At 43.7% G+C, this 24,737-nt stretch overlaps 1 protein-coding gene across 3 annotated transcripts in view; it reads right to left on the reverse strand.

The window, feature by feature from the left end:
- Positions 1–24,737, reverse strand: part of cux1b (cut-like homeobox 1b) — a 67,696-nt gene that overhangs the window by 30,310 nt on the left and 12,649 nt on the right. For all 3 annotated transcript variants that reach the window (XM_033632352.2, XM_033632350.2, XM_033632349.2), the window contains exons 2-7: positions 17,975–18,085; positions 13,282–13,329; positions 9,232–9,310; positions 6,562–6,699; positions 3,870–3,993; positions 296–372 (exon numbers count right to left, since the gene is read on the reverse strand). In XM_033632352.2, the coding sequence (XP_033488243.1) occupies positions 296–372; positions 3,870–3,993; positions 6,562–6,699; positions 9,232–9,310; positions 13,282–13,329; positions 17,975–18,085 (577 nt within the window). The remainder of the gene's footprint in view (positions 1–295; positions 373–3,869; positions 3,994–6,561; positions 6,700–9,231; positions 9,311–13,281; positions 13,330–17,974; positions 18,086–24,737) is intronic.

The following is a 24,737-nucleotide window of genomic DNA, read 5'->3' on the forward strand; positions in this document are numbered from 1 at the left end:
CTTTTCTCACTGGCCAGATGTGACAGTTATTTGTTATGTTGCTAGGCCAATTTTCACTGTGATCGAACCACACCCATCGAGTCAAGATGAAGCAGATTAAGGTTCTGAGTTTTCAATTTCACATGAGATGGTTATCCCCAAACATTACCAATGAATAAACATCCAATGAGAATTACTTAAGATTTGAAACCCATCTTTTAGAGGCTTTAAAGCCGGCACCACCTTGAATTCAATAATAAGGCTGCCATTTTATCTGAGCTGGTTACAAGTCTATAAAGACTGAGTAGGCTGGTACCTGTCTGTAGGGACTGGGCCTTGTGTTCGGCCTCTTCCAACCTTGAGGACATGGAGTCCTGGCTCTCCTGGAGTTTCCTACAGAGGCAGACAGAAGGAGAGGAAAAAGACAGGCAGGAGCAGAGAGTCACAGATAGAGATACTGAGTCAGTAAATCTTGGGTTCACACTTTGTGGCAACTGCAACTATTCTCTATTTTCCCACCATTTCTGAAGTGTTTTCCCCACTAAAATCCTCCCAACACAACCCACTCCTCATTAAGCAGCCCTATTAGGCAGGAATGTCTGGCCACTGGGGCACACTACACCCGGGGGGAGAGAGAGGGAGAGAGAGAGAGCAAGGGTTGAGTAAGAGAGGGGGGGAGGGGGCGTCAGAAACCACAAGGATAAAATAGATTCATTCTTAGCATATAAAAAGTTGGGCTCTGCTGAGAAATTGCCACTGCGTGTAAAAACATCAATAATCTAGCACAAAGACGGTCTTTATGGCACTCTTTGATGCCCCCCTTCTCCGCCAATCTGTCTCTCCTGTCATCTCTATTTTTCTGCCCTCTACTTCATCCTTTCATCTCTCTCTCGCTTTCCCTCCTTCCCTCACTCCTTGCAGGATAAAATGCATCAGAGGTGCCATCCATTTACTGGCCCTCTCAGACACAGGAAGTCAGCTCTCTGCAGACAGGAAGGGGCCTATAAAACACTGACGTAAAGGAAATACAGTTGGACAATTGATCTTCTGCTGTACGTCTGAAAGGGGCAATGAGCTCTAACTCAGCAAACAAGATGATTGACAAGAGGGGAAATATGGGCTCTGTAATGTACGTTTAATAAACACAAATCTTACAAATCAACATAAAGTGGGCCAGAGATTTTCATCAGAGTGATGTCTGAGAACATTTCTTCAATAGTCTTTTAATAACTGCAGTGGAGTGTAAAAATATCAGCAGCATTTGTTGGCAGTGGTTTGTACTTTAGAATTAAAGCAGAATATGATGCAACTAAAAGAATGTAATTTAAACTACTTATTTCTCTTTAGAAAAACTGAAAGTGACATAAAACTTTTTGATATGCAGGTAAAAGTTGCTGAAAAGGGTTTGCACATTGTATCCAAATACTGCTAAGAGATCAACCACCACAGAGGAAGTAATTTCCTGTGTTACAAAATAAATAAATAAACTGATGCAGTGGAAAAAAATGGGAGAATATCTCCCACTTCCTTTTTTTCTTTGAAAGGACATTTGTAGCCTACCATAATATATCATTATTAAATCTGCATGGTGGAGTGCGGTGAGGCTCTGGACATAGAGCAGGTCATGCACTTATTGGAAGATCAGTGGTTTGATCCCTGGCTCCTCTAGACCACATGTCAAAGTGTCGTTGGGCAACATACTGAGCCCCAAATTGCTCCCGATGGCTGTGCCATTGATGTGTGAATGTCCGACAAACTGAGTAGCAGGCGGCACCTTGTACAGTAGCCTCGGCCATCAGTGTGTGAATGCGTGTGTGAATGGGTGAACGTGACTTGTGTATAAAGTGCTATGAGAAGTCGGAATACTAGAAAGGCGCTATACAAGTGCAAGGCCATTTACCATTAACAGTAAAAAATGCACATTAAAGGTACACTAGGCAGGATTGTCAGTTACTGTTTGTTATTGCCAACGATAGTGAAAGTAAAAGCCAATCCCAGATTCATTCTCATTTTTCGGGTGCTGTGTCCCTTGGATGTCTGCTGCTTACAGTCTGGTACCTGGTCGCTACCTTTATATAAAGCTCACCTGAGCGCTGCAGAGGTACATGCCCATAAACGACAATACGGCAAAGATAAGAACATACAGGCAGAGAGCAGTGTCTCTGTGGAAAAATACGCTGCAATGCAATTCCAGTGGGTCATAAGTGTGTCTATGCCAGTGGTTCCCAACTGGTGGGTTGCTGGTCCATTCTGAATGGACCACAAGTGACTCATGAACGTGTCAAGTTTGTAAAAAACACACTTTATTTTAAAGTATAGTGAATGTCCTGCACAAGCTTTTATTTTGAAGTGCCATTATTTGCTGTAGAGTTTGTGAATAACGGACAGCTACTGAACAGAGACAGCAAACAAGCTTGAGGACATGGCCAAACCAAGTATGATGCTGAATATATTAACCTTTGTGAATAATGAGTAAGGAAAAATCTGGACCCCGTGGCTGGACCAGTTGGAAACCTGGTCTATACAACTTTTTTTTTTTTTTTTAGGAAAAGCCAGCATAGTATGTCTTTAGCATTGTGTTGTTGACCTCTACTGGCTGTACTGAACTCTCTATTAGTTTTAAGACTTTTGGCAATGCTGGGTTTCCTAGTTAAGAAGCATTTTTGGGTTTGACAGGTCCATCACAGCCTTTAACTCCTGCTCACCCTCACTGCAAATGTGCTGTCTCTTTAAGCCCTGAGGCTGCACCGGCTAGTCATATGAGTGCTCATCATCTCTCCTCAACCCTGCACACGTTTATTTATCCTCTTTCATTCTAAATAGGAGCACACAGTTATCCGAGATAACTACATTTAAGGTTGAAGAGTCAATTCTCCACCTGCATTTGAAAGACTGAACTTCTTGTGGATTCACATGATCATTTAAACTGGCCACCATCATATTAATCTGAATTTACTGGGAGACGCAGGAGGAACTGTGCCCAAGACTGTTTTTAAGTTAACAATGTTATAGCTGCCTTCATCTTAATGTTGAATGGGCTCCTTCCTGGCAAAGGACGCTATCAGAGTGACTCATTTGAGCCTTTGTAAGAGTTAATATATCATCTTAGTAGTCGGCATTGTTTTTTAATGTTCCTTAAATATCTGGCAGCAATTTTGAGCTTATTTATTACTGCCACAGGCTTCCTGTGTATCTGAAAATCACACACATTAAAGTGGGTTTGGAAAGGAAGTAACCTATTAAATCAAAATGAATTACTTTGTATCAAAATAAAGCGACACCTCAGCATAATCTTTGTCATTATATAGTAATTTTGGTGGGTTTCATCCAGTAACCGTATATTTTCAGACACAGCAGATGTCTGTGGTGGCAATTATTCTAACAAAAAAAGCTGAAAGATACTGTGGTAAAGACAGAAAATAGGAGTCTGAGGTGTTGATTCCCATCAAGAGAAGAATGGCAAGCACCCACATGACAAAAATGCTGGCTTTGTCTTTTCTGTATTTTCCATTCCTGCATTCTTCCGTAAAAGGGAGGGCAATGTCGGGGAAGCAATAAGCAGCAATTTGTTGATTAAACTGATAACTATGAGAAAAAGTCCAAGGACTATTAGCTGAGGAGAAATAATTAAGTCGTGAATAGCTCTGCTGAATAAAGGCAGAAGTCTGATTAGAATCATAGCAGGTCTGCCTACAATGACCCGAAAGGCTTGACAAAATAATGCAGAGGTTGTTACTCTGCGCAATTAATCGACACATTATCGAAACCGCAATATGGCCAAGTGCAATATCCAAATCACAGCAGCTGCAATTTTTGGATCAAGATAAAATCTGTCACAACATATTGTTATAAATGAAGTACTGTGAAGCTACAGAGAAGCCCAGTTATACCTTTCCTTCTCTGCATAGTCGTTGTGTAGCTGGAGCTGCTTCTCTTGGGCCAGGTTCTCAGCTTGATTCTTCAGAGACTGCTCGTACTCGCGGATCTTCTCCTTCAAGGCCTTGATGGTCACCTCTGGAGGAGGAAGAGAGTCGGACGTCATGAGAAAAGAGAGGAAGAGTTAAAACACGGGCAATTTGCAAAATATATAGACAACAGACTACAGCGGCTTCCAAGACGTGATAAATGGCAGTGATGACGATAATGCTTCTGATGAGGGGTTTGACCTTTGCTTAAGGAACAGCGTTTCATATCCTACATTCTTCCTCTGTCAGCACAGACGAAAGGCCTTGGCCCCTATGGCTCCTGCTTAATCTTTACATCCATGACTGGTATAGAATATTCAGCGTTCACCAACAGTAGATATGCTGTATTCATTAGGACTGCATTAGTGCTGAAACCCCATAACCTGCAGACGGCTGAGCTCTGTATGGGGCAGCCTGAAATAAATCTAACACATAACTGGGGTAATAAATAGGCCTCCATATGTGTGTGTGCGTGTGTGTTTCTCAGAGAAAGATATAAGTGAGTGAGACAATGATAAAGAGCATTGCTGCTTGCCGCCTTTGACTGAGGGCTCTTAGCACTTTGTATGTGTGTGTGTGTATGTGTGTGTGTGCGTGTGATTTAAACTCCAGTCTCACTGCTCTGACACATAATCAATAGAGGAGAGTCCCCTCAGAGCCCTCTTACCCCTTAACTGCTTAACTGAACTTTAAACATTTAGGTTGCGGGGATCAATGGCCATTGCACTCTTTTGTATGTGTGTGTGTGCGTGCGTGTGCAAGTGTGCGGGCAGGTCGGCGTGTGCGTTTAACAGGAGTGGGAGTTCCACAGTGTGTTTTGGGGTTTAAATATCCCCCATCTATTGAGGCGGGAAGGAGGGATAAAGGATGAGGGAACAGGAAAATCAATGGCAGAATGGAACCCTGCCGCTATCGAGCTGTTCCAATTAACTCTCACTGAGGAAAGGGGGATTCCAAAACATTCCCTTCTCGCTCGCTCACTCCTCTTTTTCAACTGAAATTACACCACTTTTATTACTCCTTCTCACTCATCTCTCTGCCTCTGTCAGTTTTTCCATCTTTCTTTACCCTGAGGTAGCCTGTCGTTTTTTATTCATGAAACTGTGCCTCGTGTTTTTTCCCCCTGAAAATCTATTTGAAAATGTAAAACCTTGTACATTTTTTGTGTTTTTGAAAAATTTATAAGGCATTAAAATATGTTCAAATGTGGCCTCTTCCTTTGAAGAGGCCTTCTAAATATGTTGCTTTGACCTTATATTTGCACTTAAAAGTTCATCAGCTTGCAGACATTACGGTGAGGTTACCTTCGAGCATAGGAGAAATGGCTTCGCTGCAATTTTTCTCTTTGCACATTTTTCATTTACACGTTTCTACCTTTTACATTTAACAGTGTGGAATTTCTCAAACTAGCAGCAGGAAGAAAATCTTAAAATAATTACAACATTACATCTTTTGTTGTAGCTTAACTGTAAAGTTAAAAAAGGCATCTACTTTTGTACAATATTTCCATCTGACAGTGATTACTTGAAACTGCATTTTTTATGACAAATCCAGTCTTTACACTTTCGCTCAAGGTCTGTATGTTCTTCTTTTCATTAATCTATTCTTACAAGGACAATGCTAAAGGTGGGGAATTTGCATTACAGGTTGTTCCACATGGGATGTATAAAATGACTATTTTGTGAAAATAAGGCACAAATTGTCAGATCATTTTTTAACCCATTGGCACAAACGTGATACCTCACACACACTCCCCCGCCTATCCAGACTACTCTGCTGGGTGACAGTGTGTGAGGCGAAGTATGTGTTTTAGTATCTACTGGGCTCCAGACCACGACCATTTAGTCTGATTTTGTGACCATGGACCACCAGTGTGACTTTCAAATATTAATATATGAACTGAAGTGTTGCTTGTTTCCCGCTCACAGTGAATAAATCCTTACGTCTAATGGTGCCGCTGTAACTGTTGAACTTTCTGCTAACATCTAAATGTTGGCCGGAACAGGTCCAGTCCAAGCCGAGCCTGGTTTTTCAGAATAAAAGCACCAGTGGTTCCAGTTATTACATTATAACAATATTCTATCAAACGTTATTATAACAGTTCTGAAACTTTATTTAAAATGGTATTTTATTTTATATCAATACTTATTTTACTTTATTATAAGAGTATTTTAATCAACATAATTGTAACAGTACTTCACATAAATATTGAGATGTATATTGTGTATCAAGATACTGCCGAAAAATATCACCCAGCCCTAGACAATGCCCATTGTTCAGCATCACTGTAAAGATGCCAGTGTTATCTAAAAGGCTGTTGTCCTTTGGCCAGATGTTAAATTACTCATTCAAATACCAACATGCGTATGTAGTTCTTTCTCAACAGAGCAGCCTGCTTCACCATATCAGTTTTGTTTCGGTCACATGGGTGCATTCTGCACATTAAGTGGCTATAAATATAACTTTAAAACACTCCTGAACTACAGTAACACTAGTAGAGGTATATGAAATTTTCCTACGTGCTTATCTATGATTAATTGTGTGCCCTACATTCATGCTCCTCTCAAAGTCAGAAAAATCCCAAACTGCGTGCCTTTGCATGTATCCTGTCTCTAACCTTGGTTTTTGACCTCTGCAAACTCTTTGTTGTAGTCCTCCAGTGTCTCTCGAAGTTTGGTGTTCTCTGTCTCAATGTCGTGCATCCTCTGGAGCTTCAGCTGCAGCTGCTGAGCCAGCTCCAGCACAGGTACAGGATCTGGCAGAGACAAAACACACCACGTTAACACACTGCAAAGCAGATTACACAAACAAGGGTGGCAAGGTGGCGTTGCAAGCTAGGAATAACTACATTCAAGGCCCTGTGAGAGCAAGTGTTTGCCCTGGTGAAGTGTCCTTGAGCAAGGCAATGAATCTCGTGCAGTTCCAGGAGAACTGTTCTGGAGCCGACCCTGACCTTTGATCTCCCTGCGGAGGATTACTGGTTCCAGCAAGGACCGAAAAATATCACAATTACTAGCAGTATTATGACAAGGTGCGTTCCATGTACAGTCACTGATGCATTGGACATCTTTAGGTCAAAGCTTGACTGTATTTGAAGAACTAATTTTATGATCTAATACTTGATAATCACAGATTAATAAATGATCAAAGGGATCTGTGGATATTTTAATAGATGTGCAAAAGCAATATATTTCATAAGATTCCACTGTTCTGTGATTTGTAAATTATAAATTTTATTGTTCAACTGTAATCTTTATCATGAACCTTTAACAGCCACAGGATATTGTTCAATACATTGTTATTGAATTTTAATTATTCTCATGTGTTGATAACAACCTAAAAAATCCAGTATTGTTCTGACTCTATGGTAAATCCGTAGAAAGCATTAGTGTACTTCACTGATAAGAAAGAGAAGAACAGAACAGAGATCTGGTTTGCTTATCAAAACACGACACTGAAAGGTCGTGGTTAGTGTTCACATTCTGTTTATCCATGAAGGTTATTGAATGATACACTATCAGCCATTGTATCAACATGGACTATTGTCGGTGTATGAGATACACTTTGGTTTTGAGTGGGGGAAAAAATTCATGCGTCAACTGCTGACACAGCAAGGGAACTGGATAACTTGTAGAGAGACACAGACAGTACCACAGATGAGACGCATTAATGACAGAGATTACTGGGCTATGATCAGTTAAAGTGTTCACTATGATGCAGCTTGAAAGCGAGAAAAAAGAGAAACATGGCAGCCGACAGATGGACAAAGTGGAGTCGTAAAACAGGCAATGCAAAAGGTAAATAAGAGATTAAAGAAACGGGAGACAGAAGGAAGAAAGACAACTTTCTGGAGGCATTTTACCAACATCTCTGTGAACACACAGCAGGGTTAACTGTCAGTGTGATGAAGAGAGCCCTGTCAGTCAGGCCAATCACATCTGATTGGTGCTCATGGGTGGCAGACTGGTGACAGGCAGCCAAGAGACGCAGGCGACGCTCATCAGCATGCCAGCTAAAAGAGCAGTTTGCGTGTGTGTGTGTGTGTTTATGTGTGTGTGTGTGTGTTGTACAGATAAGAGGAACTGACAGCTTACAGCTGGGGGTAAGGGCTGTGTATATGTGTGTGCGTTTGTGTGTGTGTGTCTCATGTCTGACGCAGTTAGATATCTTAACTATGCTAATGAGAGATCAGCAGAGAACGATTGGGGAATTTCATGCTGATTTTGTGCTGTCAAGGTGACACACCATGCAGGGCTAAGCTCTGACACATACACACACCTTGTCGCACACACACGTGCACACTTGCATAGTCTCATACAAATACACATAAGTACAAACAAACATTAAGGAACATAACTCTGCGCCCTGAATTTGGACTCCTATCTGCTGCGGCGCCCTTGAAAATCAACTTTCTCTCCATCTTATCAGGCCTTCGTCCTTCACATAGGCCCCCCTCCAAATCAACTGTACAGCCTGTTAAAAGCAGTTTGACTTGTGAGCCACTGGTGCTGAGCGCTCTCGCCAGACACCTTTAATCTAAAGCAGAGCACACTGGGCTGACTAACCAGGCCTTCAGTTGATAGAAGACAGAACAAAACACACTGTTTCCTCTTTCAAGACTGCTGCATTAGTCAGGCTGGTCTGTGTCTGTGTGCGTGTGTGCATCAGGCATTACATCATTGTCTCGCTGCAAGTTAAGAATAGCCCCGTCAGAGCTGGCGCTGACTTATTGGGAGCAGTACAATCCAAAGATATTACTGTAGGTCTATCCATGTGGGAATATGATGACCTCCTTACGCTATAGATGAACTCAACTTCTCTCTCATTTCTACATACACGGCCCCTCTAGGGCTCCCATACAGCTGAAATCTCCAACCAGTAGCTCTGTGGCCTTTGTGTGTGTGTTCTGCAACACTCGGTGCTGCGTGTCCCTCCACGGCCTCAGTGTGCTGAACGTGACTGCTCATGTGTGCACTTTGCAGCAGCCAATCGTGGGCGCACTTGTCATCCGTATCAGGACGCACCTTCTGTTAAGACCCTCTAAAGGCTTCACCAGTGGGGATGAGATCTCGTGGGGACATATTAAGGCGTCGCACACGCCTGGATGCACAGTGAAGGAGCACCAGAGGGACGGTGTCATGCTTTTTCTCTTCCCCTGTTGGTGCTGTCTGCATGGATAAGGGGGTCTCCTGATCACATTTTTTGGACTCCGGAGGTGTCTAGACAAACACACTTACACTGACACACACGAAGATGCACGCAGCGCAGACATGAAACGCAGTCTTACCTGGGACATCGATTATTTTCTTGTACACGTTCAAGAAGGCGGCCTCTGCTTCTTTACTTCTCTTACTCAAGGCATCGATCTGCAGGGAGAGAGAGAGGGAGGGAAAAAGAATAGTTAATTGTCTGTTACACAACCTCAGAAACTGGGTGTCACATCCATACACTCCAAAGGAAGGCCCATTAATTTCACAGTAAGAGTCGTCTATATATCTGTCTTTCCTCACTATGTGTCGGTATGCTGAATGCGATCGCGGTTGTCTTGACAGTGGCCGCGTTGGTGTTTCCTTCCCGTGAAGTCAGTTCAGCTGTTCAGCTGATGACTGATGCGTTTCGTTTGCCGCGTGCCCGTGCGTATCCGCGTCCGTCTGTCCTCCAGTGTGTGTGCCTAACTTCGTCTGTCCGTCGGTTTGTGTGTGTGCGTGTGCGAATGTGTGTGTTCGTTTCCCCTCCAGCACGCTGACATCATTAAACAGCTGGCTCAGTCTTTCCAGCCACAGCAGGGGCAGATTATTCAGTCAGCTCTTAGCAGCAATACAGTGTGGATCCATTACTGATGCAGCCATTAACACAAGAGGGCACGGCATGCATTCCATCACCGATATTATTGAAATGGACAGCATTAGATTGGATCCATAAGAGATTAATTCTAAAAATGATACTGGGGGAACTTTTACACTGTTTTCAATGCTGAAACATTAGGCAGCATGCTCTACTATAGTCTCTGTGTCACACTTCAATATGAGAAGCAGACAGAGTAGGCGAAACGCATCTGAAATCAAGTCTAAATCGAGGGAAACAGATGCCAAATAAAGACATTCAGAGGGTGCTACTGTACTGGGCAGAGCTACAGCTGACTACTCTGGCTCACGCACTCAGACTAAACAGCCTTGTGTTTCTCTTCCAACTCCTCCAGCACATTCACTGAGAGAAAGGGAATAAAGACAAAAGCCTATATAAGTCCAAATATAAAGTCTTCACATTCCCAGCCAAGCCAGTAGTGTAGTTGATGGGTGGTTTAGGGGTTCTTGCCACTGTAAACAGAGCGGGCTACATGTAATACTGCCTGGGCTCCTATGGGAACCTAATAAATCTCTTCACATGGCTTTGATTCATCTCTAGTTTTTTAGCCGCAAAACATCTGGCCCTGAGTAGGCTGGTGCCAGCACCCCTCCCTCTCTCCCCCCCACCCTTTATTTCTCTATGTCTTTCTCTCAGTCTCTCTCTCTGTGGAATTCTCCCTCTTGTCACTTCCATGTTCTCTGACTCATTTTTTTTCTTTCCCTCAATCTTTTTCAGTGTCAGTCTTTCTCACATGCTTCTGTGTCACACACTTCTGTCTATCTGGCATGTACAGGGCTCCTGTCTCTCTCCCTTCCTCTCTCGCACTCACACACACACACACGCGCGCACACACACTTCCCTACTACTATATCTCATTCTCACATCATGCTGCATCATGTACTTTACCCTCTTCATGTGCTGTGTGACATTGAGCGATCAGGATCCTCAAATGCAAGGCCACTAATGGGAGATTACTGATGCTGAGTACTAATACCTCTCACACACCAAGACCAGACCTGTTCATCAGTGTCGACATGTGTGTTCACGTGTGTATATATTTAAGACTGTGTGATCAGGGTACCACCACATAATCTCATGATAAAGAAGAAACACACACGCTCACAAAACCAACGCAAAAATGATCTGCCGATGGCAGCGAAGGAAGCTGGCTGCGTGACTGTACAATGACTGGGCCAAGGTCAGTGGTACAGCAGCTTTATATAGCCCAACATGGGAGGCAGGAAATAGACATTTAATGTAGGACACACCCTACAGTTAGAGGCAGGTTAACTGCAGGACCAGAGCCATTAGAAGACCACCCAGGATTTGCAAATACAATCCTGCTGTTCCAAACTGCAGCTCTTTCAACCAATCCCAATGACATCTGCTATTACATGCTCCCCTGCCCCCATCCCACACACGCACACACACACACAGACCAAGCAAAACAAATGAAGTGACACAAATGATACCTCACCAGTATCAGTAGGTTACCGATGAGAAGTGCTTGCAATTGCAAAAGGTATCCCTGACACATCCACACACACAAACACATACGTACATACGTCAGCACCTTGTGCCACCATCACTCAGCACCGCCTCGCTCCCCTATCTAACCCATAGTGTGTGAAGGGCATCAGGCTGACCTGCGTGTGTGTGTGCACGTGTGTGTATGTGTGTGTGGCCCCAGTGGAGTCTGATAAGGGGAGGCTATGGGAAGCAGAGACTGAAGCCTTGGATAATGGAAAAGCTTATCTGATCGATGGACCAACAAGGAACACTGAGCATGCAACATACACACACAAACACACACACACACACACACACACACACACACACACACACACACACACACACACGCACACACACACATAACCCGTTTACCAAACTGAGGCCTTGTGGAAACAGTACTGTTATTGGTAATAATTATGACCTGAGGGCATCCACCTTTCAATGACAAAGATTAAACAGAGTATCAAGACCTCCAAGTTCCTGGGATAAAACTTTTTATTGTGCGGCCCGGGTTCTACATTCACTTAGTAAAGATTCAAGCTCCGAGGGTAAAATGCTTAGGGATGAGTTACTGTGGGACTTTAACAGGAAGACCCTCTGGTTTCTGGTGCTGTCTTGTCCTTGATCAAAGCACGGCGGGGTAAGCAAACAAAGACAGGCTAAAATTACACATTCTCAAAGCTACTCATGTTGTGGCATGCAAGCGCGCAAAATAGTCGACTGATTGATGGGCTGCTCTAAGACTGGCGCGGGTGTACAGTATTATCTCAATAATCATAAGATAATGTCTCTCTCAGTTCCGCGACCACCCACTATGTGCCTCAGCGTGTTCTGGTGTGCACGCCGTCGAGGTGTGTCAACATGAGGATGGTGGAAACAGCTGACAAAGCCGCAATTATATTGCTGCCGTTTCTATTCTCTAAATAGACTGTGGATCATCAGCAGAACATGGTGGGACCACTATAAATTACAGCATTTTTACATAACCACTGGCTGTGGTTGCTGCTCTAACACAAGAATATGGAAACTAACCCAGTGTTAAACTGTAATATTCTATGGCCAGTAGCAAAGCAGCCCTGTCACTATCTATTGAGATGATTCTGTTTGCGTGCATGTGTGTGTCCATGTGTGTGTCCATGTGTGTGTGTGCGCTGGGGAAGAGACACTGTTGGGCTAAATGTCCACCCACTCCAACCCCAAATAACGCCCCAGTCTAAACCAGCCGTTTCCACTCCTACCCTCTGACTTTCACATATGGGAGTGAACTGGAAATGCATGGCTGCCAGAAAGGAGGAGTCATGATGGAAATAGGCCAAAATGATGGAGGAGGAGATAGAGGGGAACGGTGGGAGTATGATATAGCACGCACGCACGCACGCACACACACACACACACACACACACACACACAAGTCACCTCTTATAGGTCAAGGTACATCGAAACCTAGGGCGCAACATTAAATTGAAAGTAAATAAATGAGCCACAGTGAACAAAACTGGCTCATGATTCACCAGATCAACAAATAACCCCACCGAATCATGCAGACAAACAAAGTCTGAGGAAATAGCATTCGGTGAGTTGTGACTGGCTAGAGCCGGGGTTTTGTGGTGCCTTTTTTTTTTTTTGCAGGATGCAATTTAAACACACCCTCGGGCTACAGGACTTCATGAATAGGACAGAAAATCAAGAGCAGAGCAGAGCGAAGAAAAGAGGGAGAGGAAAGAGGGGAAATGAGATAGTGGCAAGAGGGAGAACAGGAGATGGCAGAGAGAAGAGAGGAGGGAGAGAAGTGAGAGAGAAGCGATGACGATTTAAGAGGAAAGACGAAGGCGGAAAAAGGGGAGAGAAGGGGCACAGAGAGGGAGCAGGACCAGTCGACGAATGTCAAACAGGCTTTATAAAATGCACTGTTTGAATGTTGAGCTGGAACATGTGAGTCAATCACTGTGTCAATATGAAGTCCCAATAACACACTCACCTCTCCTTGGAAGCTCTTAAGCAATGGGGCGACCTGTTTCCGGAAATCCTAAAAAAATAAAGAGAGGAGGAGGTTAGTAATAGGGACTCTCAAAATTGAGAAAATCAACAGTTAATACATAGGAAGATGTGGCAGTAACAACTCATACATGCACAAAATTCTCCAGTTTTTTCCCTTATTCCTAAAAAAACAATACTCCTACTAAGCTGTTTCCATGGCTGATGAAAATAAATATTGCGTTAATATTCCCGTTTACACGCAGCCATGCATACTCTGAATTACATGCCCTTACATGCCACTATCACAACAAAATATGGAAAAGTAGAACAGCTGGTGCTGCTTGTGCCATTTTGCATGTAATGCATCAAAAGGAGAATTTTTTCAGAGTTTTTCCCTGGTGGCGAACTTGTTCCTACTGTGCGAACACAGTCTCCTCCTTGAATTTTTTTAGCCACCTGCTTGAAAAGGTTGGTGTTGCGATATCTACAAATATCCAAGTCTCTCATAATGATTAAAAGTGGGTGTGTTTCTCATTCTGACCAGAAAAGTGGGGCTTTTCTTTTGAGCATGCGTCTCTACCCCAGCCTTGCAACCTGTTGGCGAGTTGGTATGTTTACAACATATGCATGGCAATGCACAGAGCTGACCGTAAACAGGCAGGAAGCTGTCTGCAGCAAATTAAAACAATGGAGACACATACACTAACTGTCTCAGCTGGAGAATGCTAAATTTGGGAAAAAGCCTAATTCGGAATATCCAAATGTAATATGCTGTTCACTTGACCTGCATCGTATTCAAAATATTGTCATATTGGGAATAACAGTGGAATATTAGTGTGCATGTAAACATAATGACTAATGTTCAGAGGCAGTGAAAACCTACTGAGCAGACCACATGATCAAAGAAGTCAGTCACTGAATTCAAGCAGCGACCACTCTCGCCACTGCCGATGAATAATGAGTGATGCGTGAGCGAGTGATGAACATGAGGGTAGTAGGGAGGAGGCCAGGTTTGTACCCTGAGGTGCTCTGGCGGACTGTGTTTCTCACAAGAACAGGTGCAGCACCACCTGGGCCACCCAGAGGCACCACTAGTGCGTGTGAGACAGAGAGTGAATGAGCCACAGAGTAGGACTACAGTTAATGCAAATTGTCTCCACGCACCAAGTTTTTACTATAAAGCAAATGCTTTTCGTCCCGCAAGTCCCATTGCATGACTTTCCAGTACGAGTCAGCGGTTCGGTTTTCAGATTAGATAGCCAGTCGAGTATGTATCAGGGGAACATGCAAATCACCATGCTGTTAGCTGAGCCTACATCCTGACAAACTGCACTGAAGCGTACGGTAAAAAGCATGGCAGAATAGGACATTCTGTACAGGAACATTTGATTTGCACAGTTTGTGGACACACACACAACACAAAACTGCCTAATAAAGATGTGAAGTAGGGCACCGACAGATGTGTGCTCGAGAGACTCTGCGCCTTTTAGAAAACCTCCGCCTAAAAGCCTAACCGATGCTGCGGGGAGCGTGCATCCCAAACTGACCTGGGACCAGTGTCTGGGGCTGGGCCTAATCCCAGGTTGGTCCAGACAGGCTGCTTGTCTGGGGCTGAGGACAGGTCATGACCTCAGTGACCCTGCCCCATTGTTACCTCATCAGGGGTCGTTGTAGCTGTTTGTCTGGGCCAATTCAATATTCCCCTGCTGGGGATAATGACCTCCACCCCGCCCCCAGCCCCCCTCCTCTGCCTTGGCTCTCCCCTTCTCACACACACACACACACACACACAGGACAAGCATGCGCAAGGAAAAAAAAAAAAAACACACCCACACAAAAACACCAGAGTGGCGTCAGCTCTGTCATTTGCATTAGATTTTGATTATATCCTAATTTTCCATTCAGTTTCCTTTCAGTTAGTTTTTAGATGACCTGCACTAGTATCTGTTGGGATAAATACAAAGGTGTTTTTCTGTTTTTCTTATCTTATTTCACTTTAGCTCCCACTATTTTGTCAGAGCCAAGCAAAATATGCTCAAATGTGTCTGTAGTATTAGTGTAAATCAGCGTATAAAACCTTTTCATTTCCCTATTTTACACTTGCAGTGTGCCATTATCACAGTGGCTTGAAACATATGTAAATATTTATGACCAAAAAAAGAACCCTCTGTATAATGTAATGCAGTCTACTCCTGTAGTCCTGCAATAATTACTACCTTTGTACAAATCATAACGTTCAACTTTTGTTGAGACTGCATCTGCATGACGTGCTGCCTCAACACTGCCATAATAGTCTGAAGTTGCTGTATTAATCTTTTTTGAACGTTTTAGGCAGAATTAATTAAATTCCTGATGTTATTTGAGTTTAGACGTTTATCCTCTCATCTTGCATTTTTGTAGTCTAAGTTTTGGGGGTTGACTAAACACTGCAGTTTGACAAGCTTGCGCACACACACACACACACGCACACACACTTCCTTACGAACACACACATTAAACCTACAAAAACAAACACATTTAAATAACCGGCAGAGTCGAGCCACTACTTTTGCTCAACACCCGAGCTCTGAACCCCTTTGGACCACTCTCTGGCGCTCCGCCCCTCTGGCCCCTCCACTTCTAAAGATTTATGACCATATAACATAACAATGTACACAGACACCATGGTCAATCTGTGTGTATATGTGTGTGTGAGAGTGTGTGTAGCGAGGGGAGTGGAGGGGGTCAGGCAGCAGGAGATGGATGGCTGGTGTGTGAGCTGCCGGCAGACAGCAGACAGGCCAGCCCGAGGAATCCTCCGGGGAGTATGGAACTCCCATTCGCTGTCTGTCTGCCCTGCAGCTAAACACAAACGTGTGTATGTGCATGCGTGCGCACACACACACAAGCACACACAAAGTTGTTTTACTACCACTGCCTCTGGCTAGCAATCTTTGGGACATTTTACAACCATTCCCACCCTTGCCTTTATAACAGTGTGGTAGAAGAGTCTTGACTAACTAAAAGGAAATTAAGAAGTGGATGAATAATTCAGGCAACTTAGGAAGCACAGTGAGATGTAGTCTCAAAAAAAAAAAAAAATCAACAGTGTGTCAGTCCTAATGAATTATGAAAACTTTGTTTTCACGCTGCATTTCTTTGCACTACTTTCAAAATGCTACAAAAGCCTGCGTGTGTGTGTGTGTTATTATGCAGACCATGAGTGCAGTTCACACCGAGTACAGCTCAGCAGACTAGACACAGTCAACGTGGGCCGGTCTCCTGGTTGTTGAATAATGGATCAGAGACGGACTCCCGCTCAGCCTAATGCAGTCTGATCTGATGTGACTGTGATCTCCGCTGACTGGTGCAGACCACAGAGAGCTGACAGCCCGCTCTATAGGCTGGTCAGCCACATGCACACGCACGCACACACTCACACACACACAAACACACACATACACATACACACAGCCACGCAAGAGACAGAAAACACAGCTCTGCGAACACACACAAGACGATCGGGGCATTTTTAATCAAGCGCGGGCCATCACACGTTATGAACCAGCCTATTTGGTAGGCAGCCTTGATGCTCATACACCTCGAATGCCGGGATTTTTAGTGCTGATTCCTATTGAGCCTGTTACAGCCCTGTAATGAATCCTGTCGCTCGTCTGGCCTGGCTCAGATTCCTCCTCCACATACCAGGGAGATGCCAGGGGCCACACAGACGCCAGAGGAGCCTTCCTAAATCACAGCCTTGTTACACTGATGAATGTGTGTGTCCTGTTCTGTGATCTAGGCTATCTGCCTCTGTGTGTTTGTGTGTGCGCCTCTGCTTCTCTGCATGTTTTCTTTGTGTGTGTCTCTCTCTCTACCTCGGTGTGTGCGTGCGTCTGCCTCGCCTCCTGTGTGTTGCTAGTTATGTGGTTATACTTGAAAATGAGATTAGAGATGAATGTGTAGGGTAAAGTGAAATTAGCATCTTCTGTATGCAGGTACAGTTTCCTCTGGTGTATATTCCTCTACACCGGGTGGGCTACAAGCTGAAGTCAATAGTCACAATCCTCATCCTGTGGTAACTATAATAGGCCTACTGTCAACTCCACCGAGAGTTGACAATTTTCTATCCACAGTCTACTCCATTCATACATAATTCATACTACCATCAATAATTCACCATGGTGACATTACCAATAATAACACAACAATACTTTGTTTTCGCTGTGTGGTTTAAAATGTGTTGCCTTGGTAACAGAGATGAAACAAATATTCCCAGGAGGAGTGATGGGAACACAGGAACAGGACAGAATTCCCTCCTGATCCCACTTAGTAGTGTTGTCACACTCTTTCTTTCTCTCCCTCCTGCTCTGCCTCTCTCTCATTTCTCTCTCTCTCTCACATACACACTCACGGACCACACTTTCCGCACGCATAAAAAACTAGGTCAGATAATACAAACTCCTGAGGGGTTTTCTGTTTTGTCTCTTTAGGATTTCAGGGAAACTAATGGAGAGACTATTTTTGGGAGCCAAGCCCGCATCTCTGCGCCGTCTACTCCTCCCCTGCTTTCTCAGTAAATAATCACAGCTACATTTATGAAGAGGAGAGGAGACGCAGAGAAACACTGAGGCAAATCAGGATTGTCAAAAGAATCGCGGGATGTATGCGTGGCTGTGTGTTGGTGTGTGTCTGTGAATATCTGATTTTCTCACCTCTGGTGTGTTCTTCTTGAACTCGCGGCTCAGGTCGATTAGTTTCTTCCTGGACTGTTCACTCTCGTCCTGTCTGTTGGCAAGCTGTGTGGCGGTGGCGTCTAGTTCTTTCTGCAACACAAACAAACAACTTTTTTAGTTTTAGCTGAGAACAGAGTGGCACATTTTATCATACTTGTCATTACTGTCTCTGTTATTATAATCAGCATCATTGTTATCATTCAGAATAAAAAAAGACAGGAGCTGCTTTCTGACTAGACAGCAGACTCCTTGACCCATCTGGCGTGCTGCAGACTACCCGTCCTGCCTCAGCTGAACTTGGCCAGTGTGTTGCAGCAGCAGAAGCAGAGAGCAGAACCGCAACACCGATGTCCCGCCAAGGAAAACCCAGCTCCACCAGTAGTTTGATCTGCTACCAGCGCAAGCAATATCTGGAGCTATTCAGCCTGTCAGTCAATCAGTTACCACTGTGTCGGGCATGACAGCTTATGTAGCAATAGACTACTAGTACTACTGCGTGCACAGTTCACAACAATTATTGACTGTCTGCACCAGACGACCCCTCCCCTCCCCACATAACAACAGCACAATTATCAACAACAGCAGTGTTGTCAAGACTGAGGCAGGGCCCGCCTTTATCCACATCCATTTTGCATTGTTATTAATAGCTATTTATGGGACTTGTTCCAGATGATGGGCCAAGTGCTGACATTAACAAGACGTTCAGGCCTTGTAAAGATTGTATCTCTCTCTGCTGAGTGTGTGAGCGTTGCTGGATTATGTTTCTGTTGGATTCTTGCCTCCTGTCACGCTCACTCCTTTTTCCCCCCTCATTTTTCCGTACTCCCTGCAGATCATCCGCTCACTCATTCAACCAGCAGTACCTTCTCCTCCGTTTAAATCGCTCTCCTCTCCCTTTACTCCGCCTCCCCCTTTTCTTCTGCCCCCTCCCATCCACCTCCTGTGAGGCCGCCCACCCCTGAGAGTGATTAAACGCTGCTGAAGGGCCGTTATGCTAACTAACACACTAATCATTTAATACACACATTACCACAGGGGCCCTTGTGGCTCAGTCTGCTGACAAGGTCCCAAAACACACTCACGCACACATGCCCACCTCCCCACCTCCCCACATCGCCCACACCCCCGACGCACACAAGAAAATACAACCCTCTAAAGAAATAGTGCGATCAAGTACTAATTAGGAGATTTTTCTCCCGTCAGCATTAAGTTTAATTCCCTGACCAGCCGTGATCTCGTTTTATCCACAAACCATAAAAAATATAACAAATGTTAGTCGACTGTCCTCTGCAATGGATTTTACGCAGCAGCACAGGATGTTCAAAAAAAAGAAAAAGAAAAAAGACTGCTCACTTGCTTACATGCCATCTTGCTCTCGCTGCCCATGGAGCAGTTGATGTAGCAGCCTGTCTGCCCATGGCCATGGAGCAGCTGCACTATCTGTTAGTGAATTCGAGCGTGCGCAGAAGCCTGTGCAACGCCTGATGAAAGGAGGAACCTTATAAATTTTAATCATGTTAAATTAATTGTCAAAAAATGAATGCTCTAGTTCATGAATGGAGGTGTAATTATTATATTGGTAAGGATTAGCTACAGGAACAAGAATATAAGGCCCAGTTGGTTCGAGATACTAACATCAAATTTGGTAGATATTAATCACAATTTGACGTATTAGGCCTTAAGGCTAATACATCTTGAATCATTTAAATATAATGACTCACTGGAACACTTCGGTTTCAAGCCTGATCAGAATTCAGTAGGCAGAAGCAGCAATCAGGACAAATTTAGGTAAATCCCAAAAGCAAAATATAAAATAATGCCGTTAATCATTCAAGTTGTTAAACACGAGGAATGAATTTTTAAAATATAGATTACATGATCTCAATCGCTGCAGAAGCAAAATACGTCAGGAGACCGATAAGTACAGGTTTTTGAATTCAAAGTGTGTGTGTGTGTGTGTGTGTAACGCAACCTCAGGACACAATTAAGTGCATCAACTTAAAAAATACAGCTTGAAAAAGTCCATTAAAACAAAATATATTGAAATGAAGTTTGGTGTGCAATATGTAAAAACATCACGGTCTCTAAAACACTGCTTGTTTCTCTTATGAGAGTTATGGGTTTACAGAAATAGGGGCATAACCGTTAGTCTAGTTAGAAAATATACAGCTCATGTTGTTGCTTGAGTTGAAATATATAACCTTGCAAAAAACACCTTCAATTAAATTTACTAGATTGCTCTTTGATGTGCTAATTAGCCTACGCAAACTTCAAGTCAATTACTTTCAACTTGTTTTCCAAAAGTCAAAGGAATTCAACACAATAATCTATTCACATGAATTGATTAATGCGCCCTGTTTCAGGAGTAAAACTGAAATAACCACAGTCCTCCACTAGAGTTGTGCTTTAGGAGGTCATGTGCCAATCCCTGACGCCCTTGATTCTTTCCAATCCCTTTCCAAAACCCTGCACATATCCCAATGTGTTACCAAATCCCCATTCCTCCCCAAAAAATTCTCACTGCTAAGCTAAATAAACACATCACACATGAAAGAGGATTGATTCAATGCCAAGTGGGCAAGTAATTATGGGCATGGTCTCAGTTTGAAAAAAAAAAGAAAGAAAAAAAAAAAAAAAAAAAAGGACCCTCAGACTCAGTCAGGTTTTGACTATGCAGCAAACTCTCTGCCCACATCAGCAGACACGGGCAGACTTTACACTCATCTTGCTGATAGAGCGTAACATCCAAAAGTGCACATTCCCTGCTGCCTGCCCCTTGTTCACACACTTCAAATCTTACTGACCATTAGGGAACTGATATTATTCCCATTTTAAGCAACGTATGAGCACGATAGGTTGTCATACTTAAGTGCCTTAAGTGAAATACTGGACAAATATGTTTGGGTGTTTGCTCTGCTGAATGCTGTTTTTGTAGGACGTGGGTTCTTAGCAAAATAAAACAGGACTGAACTGTGGTCAATTTACATGTTACGAAATGCAGACCCAAGCTAGAAACACACAGGGGATGCCATTTTTTTCCTTATACCTTTGTTATTTGTTTTGACCAACTATAAAATGGCACATTTGAGGGGTTTTTTACAGGCTTTCTTCAGTTTATAAAACAAACTTGAACCTTCAAAGTGTTGACACAGGTTTGATCCTATGTGCAACGTTTTTTTTCCATAGCCAAATGTGTCTGACTGAGCACTTACATAGGACCAACAGATGCAACTTCCTCACAAGGCGATATTCTTAAGCCTATACAGGGTATAGTAACACAGTTGCACAATTAAAATTGGTTGATATTTACTCTAATGAGATTGTTTAATGTCAATACAGATGACCTGCTTGAATTCACTGCAGTGAGATCTGTCAGTGCCCAATTGGTCCAGCTACCTGATCCTTGCTATAGCACCCACATCGCAGTTTGTGTTACTGTCATGACTAAAGATAGCAAATTAATAGATGGCTAAATTGAAAGATGAAGACGTTTCAATTTTATTGCGTCTGCAATGGTGGCATCTGTCACTATCCATCTGAAGTCATGATGGTGTGCAGACTGGGTAGCTAAAAGGATAGAGCATGTTAGCATGTTTCAGTTTATACAAACAGGTCAGCAGTGCAAACACGGCTTGTAAAATATTGGCAAACTGTTTTTGAATCAAACTAAAGGAAGTCCATATCAATACATCCCTAATTAGACAGACAGACATGTCCAACTCATATTGCATGTTTTTAGCTTACTTACAAACTAGGTGTCAATTATGGCAGGGTTTATTTTAGATATTATTAAGCAGCATCCACGAGCAGCGATTAAATTCAGCTATGCCGTTGGCTTCATCAAGCTCCAAACTTTTGGATGGGAATACTCTTAACTTTAGGCAAGGCTGCTCTACAGGGGCTCTGCCATCTGGCATACCACTGGGACTTTCTTTCTATCATGTTTGACATCAATGATTGACACCATGCTAGTCTGATGAACCTTACAAATTAACATGTTTGACAAGGAGCCAAGACATGAGGAAACTAATTAACAAAATCCAACAACATGCAAATTAGGGGGGGGATCTATATTTCACAATGCATGGCTAATGTAATGACAAGAAATATAATTAATTGCAGAGGCAAAGTGCAAATACCAGCACTTGTGTGGATGCTTGAATGTAGTGCCTGCAGTGCACCACAGAGCACCAAATAACATGCATTAGGTACGTGTGCACTCTGTGCTTGGGCCTTCAGGCTTGGTCTCTGAGGTCAACACTCTTTGGCTCTCCTTGGCCTGACTTTGAAATGTTTTACTTTTCAAATCTGGAAACTGTTTAATTTACTGGTGAATTAATTCATTTAACCATTTCACATTAACTGCTGCACTATTTTTAAATCTGGCTATGGCTGGTTAGGACTGCACTGTCTAGTTTAGCAGAGGATGGAATATGGTGTGTGCAGGGGAGCATTAAGTAGGCTGTAATGTCTGTGTGATTGCTGTAACAGCCCTGCTTGGCTTGGCTGGACTGGCCCACAGCAGCAGTCCCTGTCCTGGTTCATTTGGTCGTCTGGTCAGCTGTAAAGACGATTGGAACAGATTGCCAACACTCCCTAGAGAGACTTCAACACCGACTTGGCCAAGAAGCCTCCCGCACACTGCTCCACACGCGTGTGCTCTCACATGAATGCACAGACAGGCCGCTGCAGTAACTTGGGGAGCCCAGTCTTTCCACATTCTTTTGAACTCTGTTTCAAAAAGAGGAAGTCTGCTAACATGTTCGCCCAGCGAAATTTGGCATGGTGAGCTATGTTTGCAGCTAGGAGGGGAGGATGGGCCAAACGGAAATGACTATATCTCCGTCCTACAACTGTGGTAATAATACTAATCACTGATAACAGTCACGGGTAAACAAATCCTATTACCACTGGCCATCAGACCCAAGGTGTATGTGTGTGTTCATCTCTCCTAATGAAATTCCTTCCACTCGTCTGCAGGCAGAAAGAGGCCTTCTATCTGACTAATTCGCTCTAATTACTCTAATGAGCCACAGGTGATGATACAGTGAGACTGATTAATTAAATGGGAGGCACCAATCAGGCATGTCTGATTATGCCAATCATATCGACTACAGACTAAATGAGATAACAGGAGACAGACGCACTTTAATTGAGGTATCAAAACTTCATGGAATTCCTTATGCCCTCACGCTCCGACGATGCCGAGACAGATAGGCTGGTGGAATGACAACAAAGTTATTGTTATGTACACAGTATGAAGTCAATCTGCAGCTGCCGTCTGTGCCGCCACGGTGACCAGGAGTGCACACAGAGGGGAGAACACCACACAAGGATTTGCTTCAGATCTCATTCTCTGTGGAATAATTGGGACTGTAACTGCTAGAAACACTTTGTTTACACCTAGTCTGCAGTCACACATGCCAAGTAGTCTGCCACCGCTCCTTTAGTCCAAACACAATGTAGGTTAACTGCTCCACATTCGGTGCATGTTTTACACATTAATCTAATGGAGTACCACTCTTGAATTCAAGCCAGGCGCAGAAAGAGATGGACAAAAATACATTAACTTCTTCTTGGTAACACTAACACCATATTAGTCACGGTGCAGAAGAGGCTAATATTTTGAAATAAAACTTTTCTGTGTGCATTACAAAGTGAGAAGCCTTTTCACAGCCCCTGTACTTGGCAACATGACACAGATGTTTAAGAGATGAAGTTTTCTGTCCTGCCAGAGCAGTCGCTAATCTTTCCTTTTATCTCTGACATGTCTGAGGCTGTTATGTGGTTATGATAGTAAACAGTAAAGGCGTCTGGAAAGATGTCTTATCTGAAATCTACGAGGCCTACCTCTGAAACTCCCCCTCCATCTCCCCTCACAGCGTTTCACCTCCTATGCGGCTGACTGTTCTGTATGCCAAACCTACTGTGTGGGGGTGGAGTCGTGGGGTGGCGGCTCAGTCAGGAGCGACAGCCACGCTTGCTACAACGACACGGTACATGATCACAGATCACAGGCACGCCCCCTCAAAACACAGCACAACAGCAGCACAGATAAGAGACTACAATCCTGGCTGCCTGTCTGCCTTCCTACCTTTGACATAGCAGGGTGCAGAACTTTAAATGTGCCAGCAGACGCCGTTTTCACAAACCACACAGGGTTTGAAGACGCAAGTCATATCCTCCTGAATCTGTTTTTGCTTTTCCTCTCACCCATTGGAGTCAAAGCCACAAAGTTTTCTTAACCGCAAGCTAACACAATAGTTTCACTGTGACAACTGCGGTCTACACACTTTTCTGTGTGTGTTTGTGCAACTGCGTGTGCATCTGTGTTTGTGTGCAGAGCGGTTGGGGGCGGGGGGTCAGCCTACCACTCTCCACAGTCTAACAAGATGCTTGTGGTCCCTGAGCGTTTTGCTCCTTTTTTTGAACACAGATCCATATCTACCAACAGCACAGGAGCTGTCAAGACTCACCTCACCGACGCTGACGCAAGCCTGGATCAAAAACAGGCTTTTTACACCGCAGCCTCGTTTGTATTGATCCATGTTTCTCTGCTGAGAGACTGGTTGTTGTTTTATCTCCCCAACATCCAAGCCTTAACTCTCCTGAAGCTTACTGAGAGCTAGTCATTATTTTGCCCGACCTATTGTCTGACAAGGTGTTTCAGAGGCCAGGCCCGAGCCTAAATACAAATATAATGAGACTAAGATGGTTTCTGGCGTAGAGGAAGTGCAGCTCA

The sequence above is a fragment of the Epinephelus lanceolatus genome, chromosome 4 (assembly GCF_041903045.1).
Source record: "Epinephelus lanceolatus isolate andai-2023 chromosome 4, ASM4190304v1, whole genome shotgun sequence".
In the NCBI taxonomy this organism is placed as follows: domain Eukaryota; kingdom Metazoa; phylum Chordata; class Actinopteri; order Perciformes; family Serranidae; genus Epinephelus; species Epinephelus lanceolatus.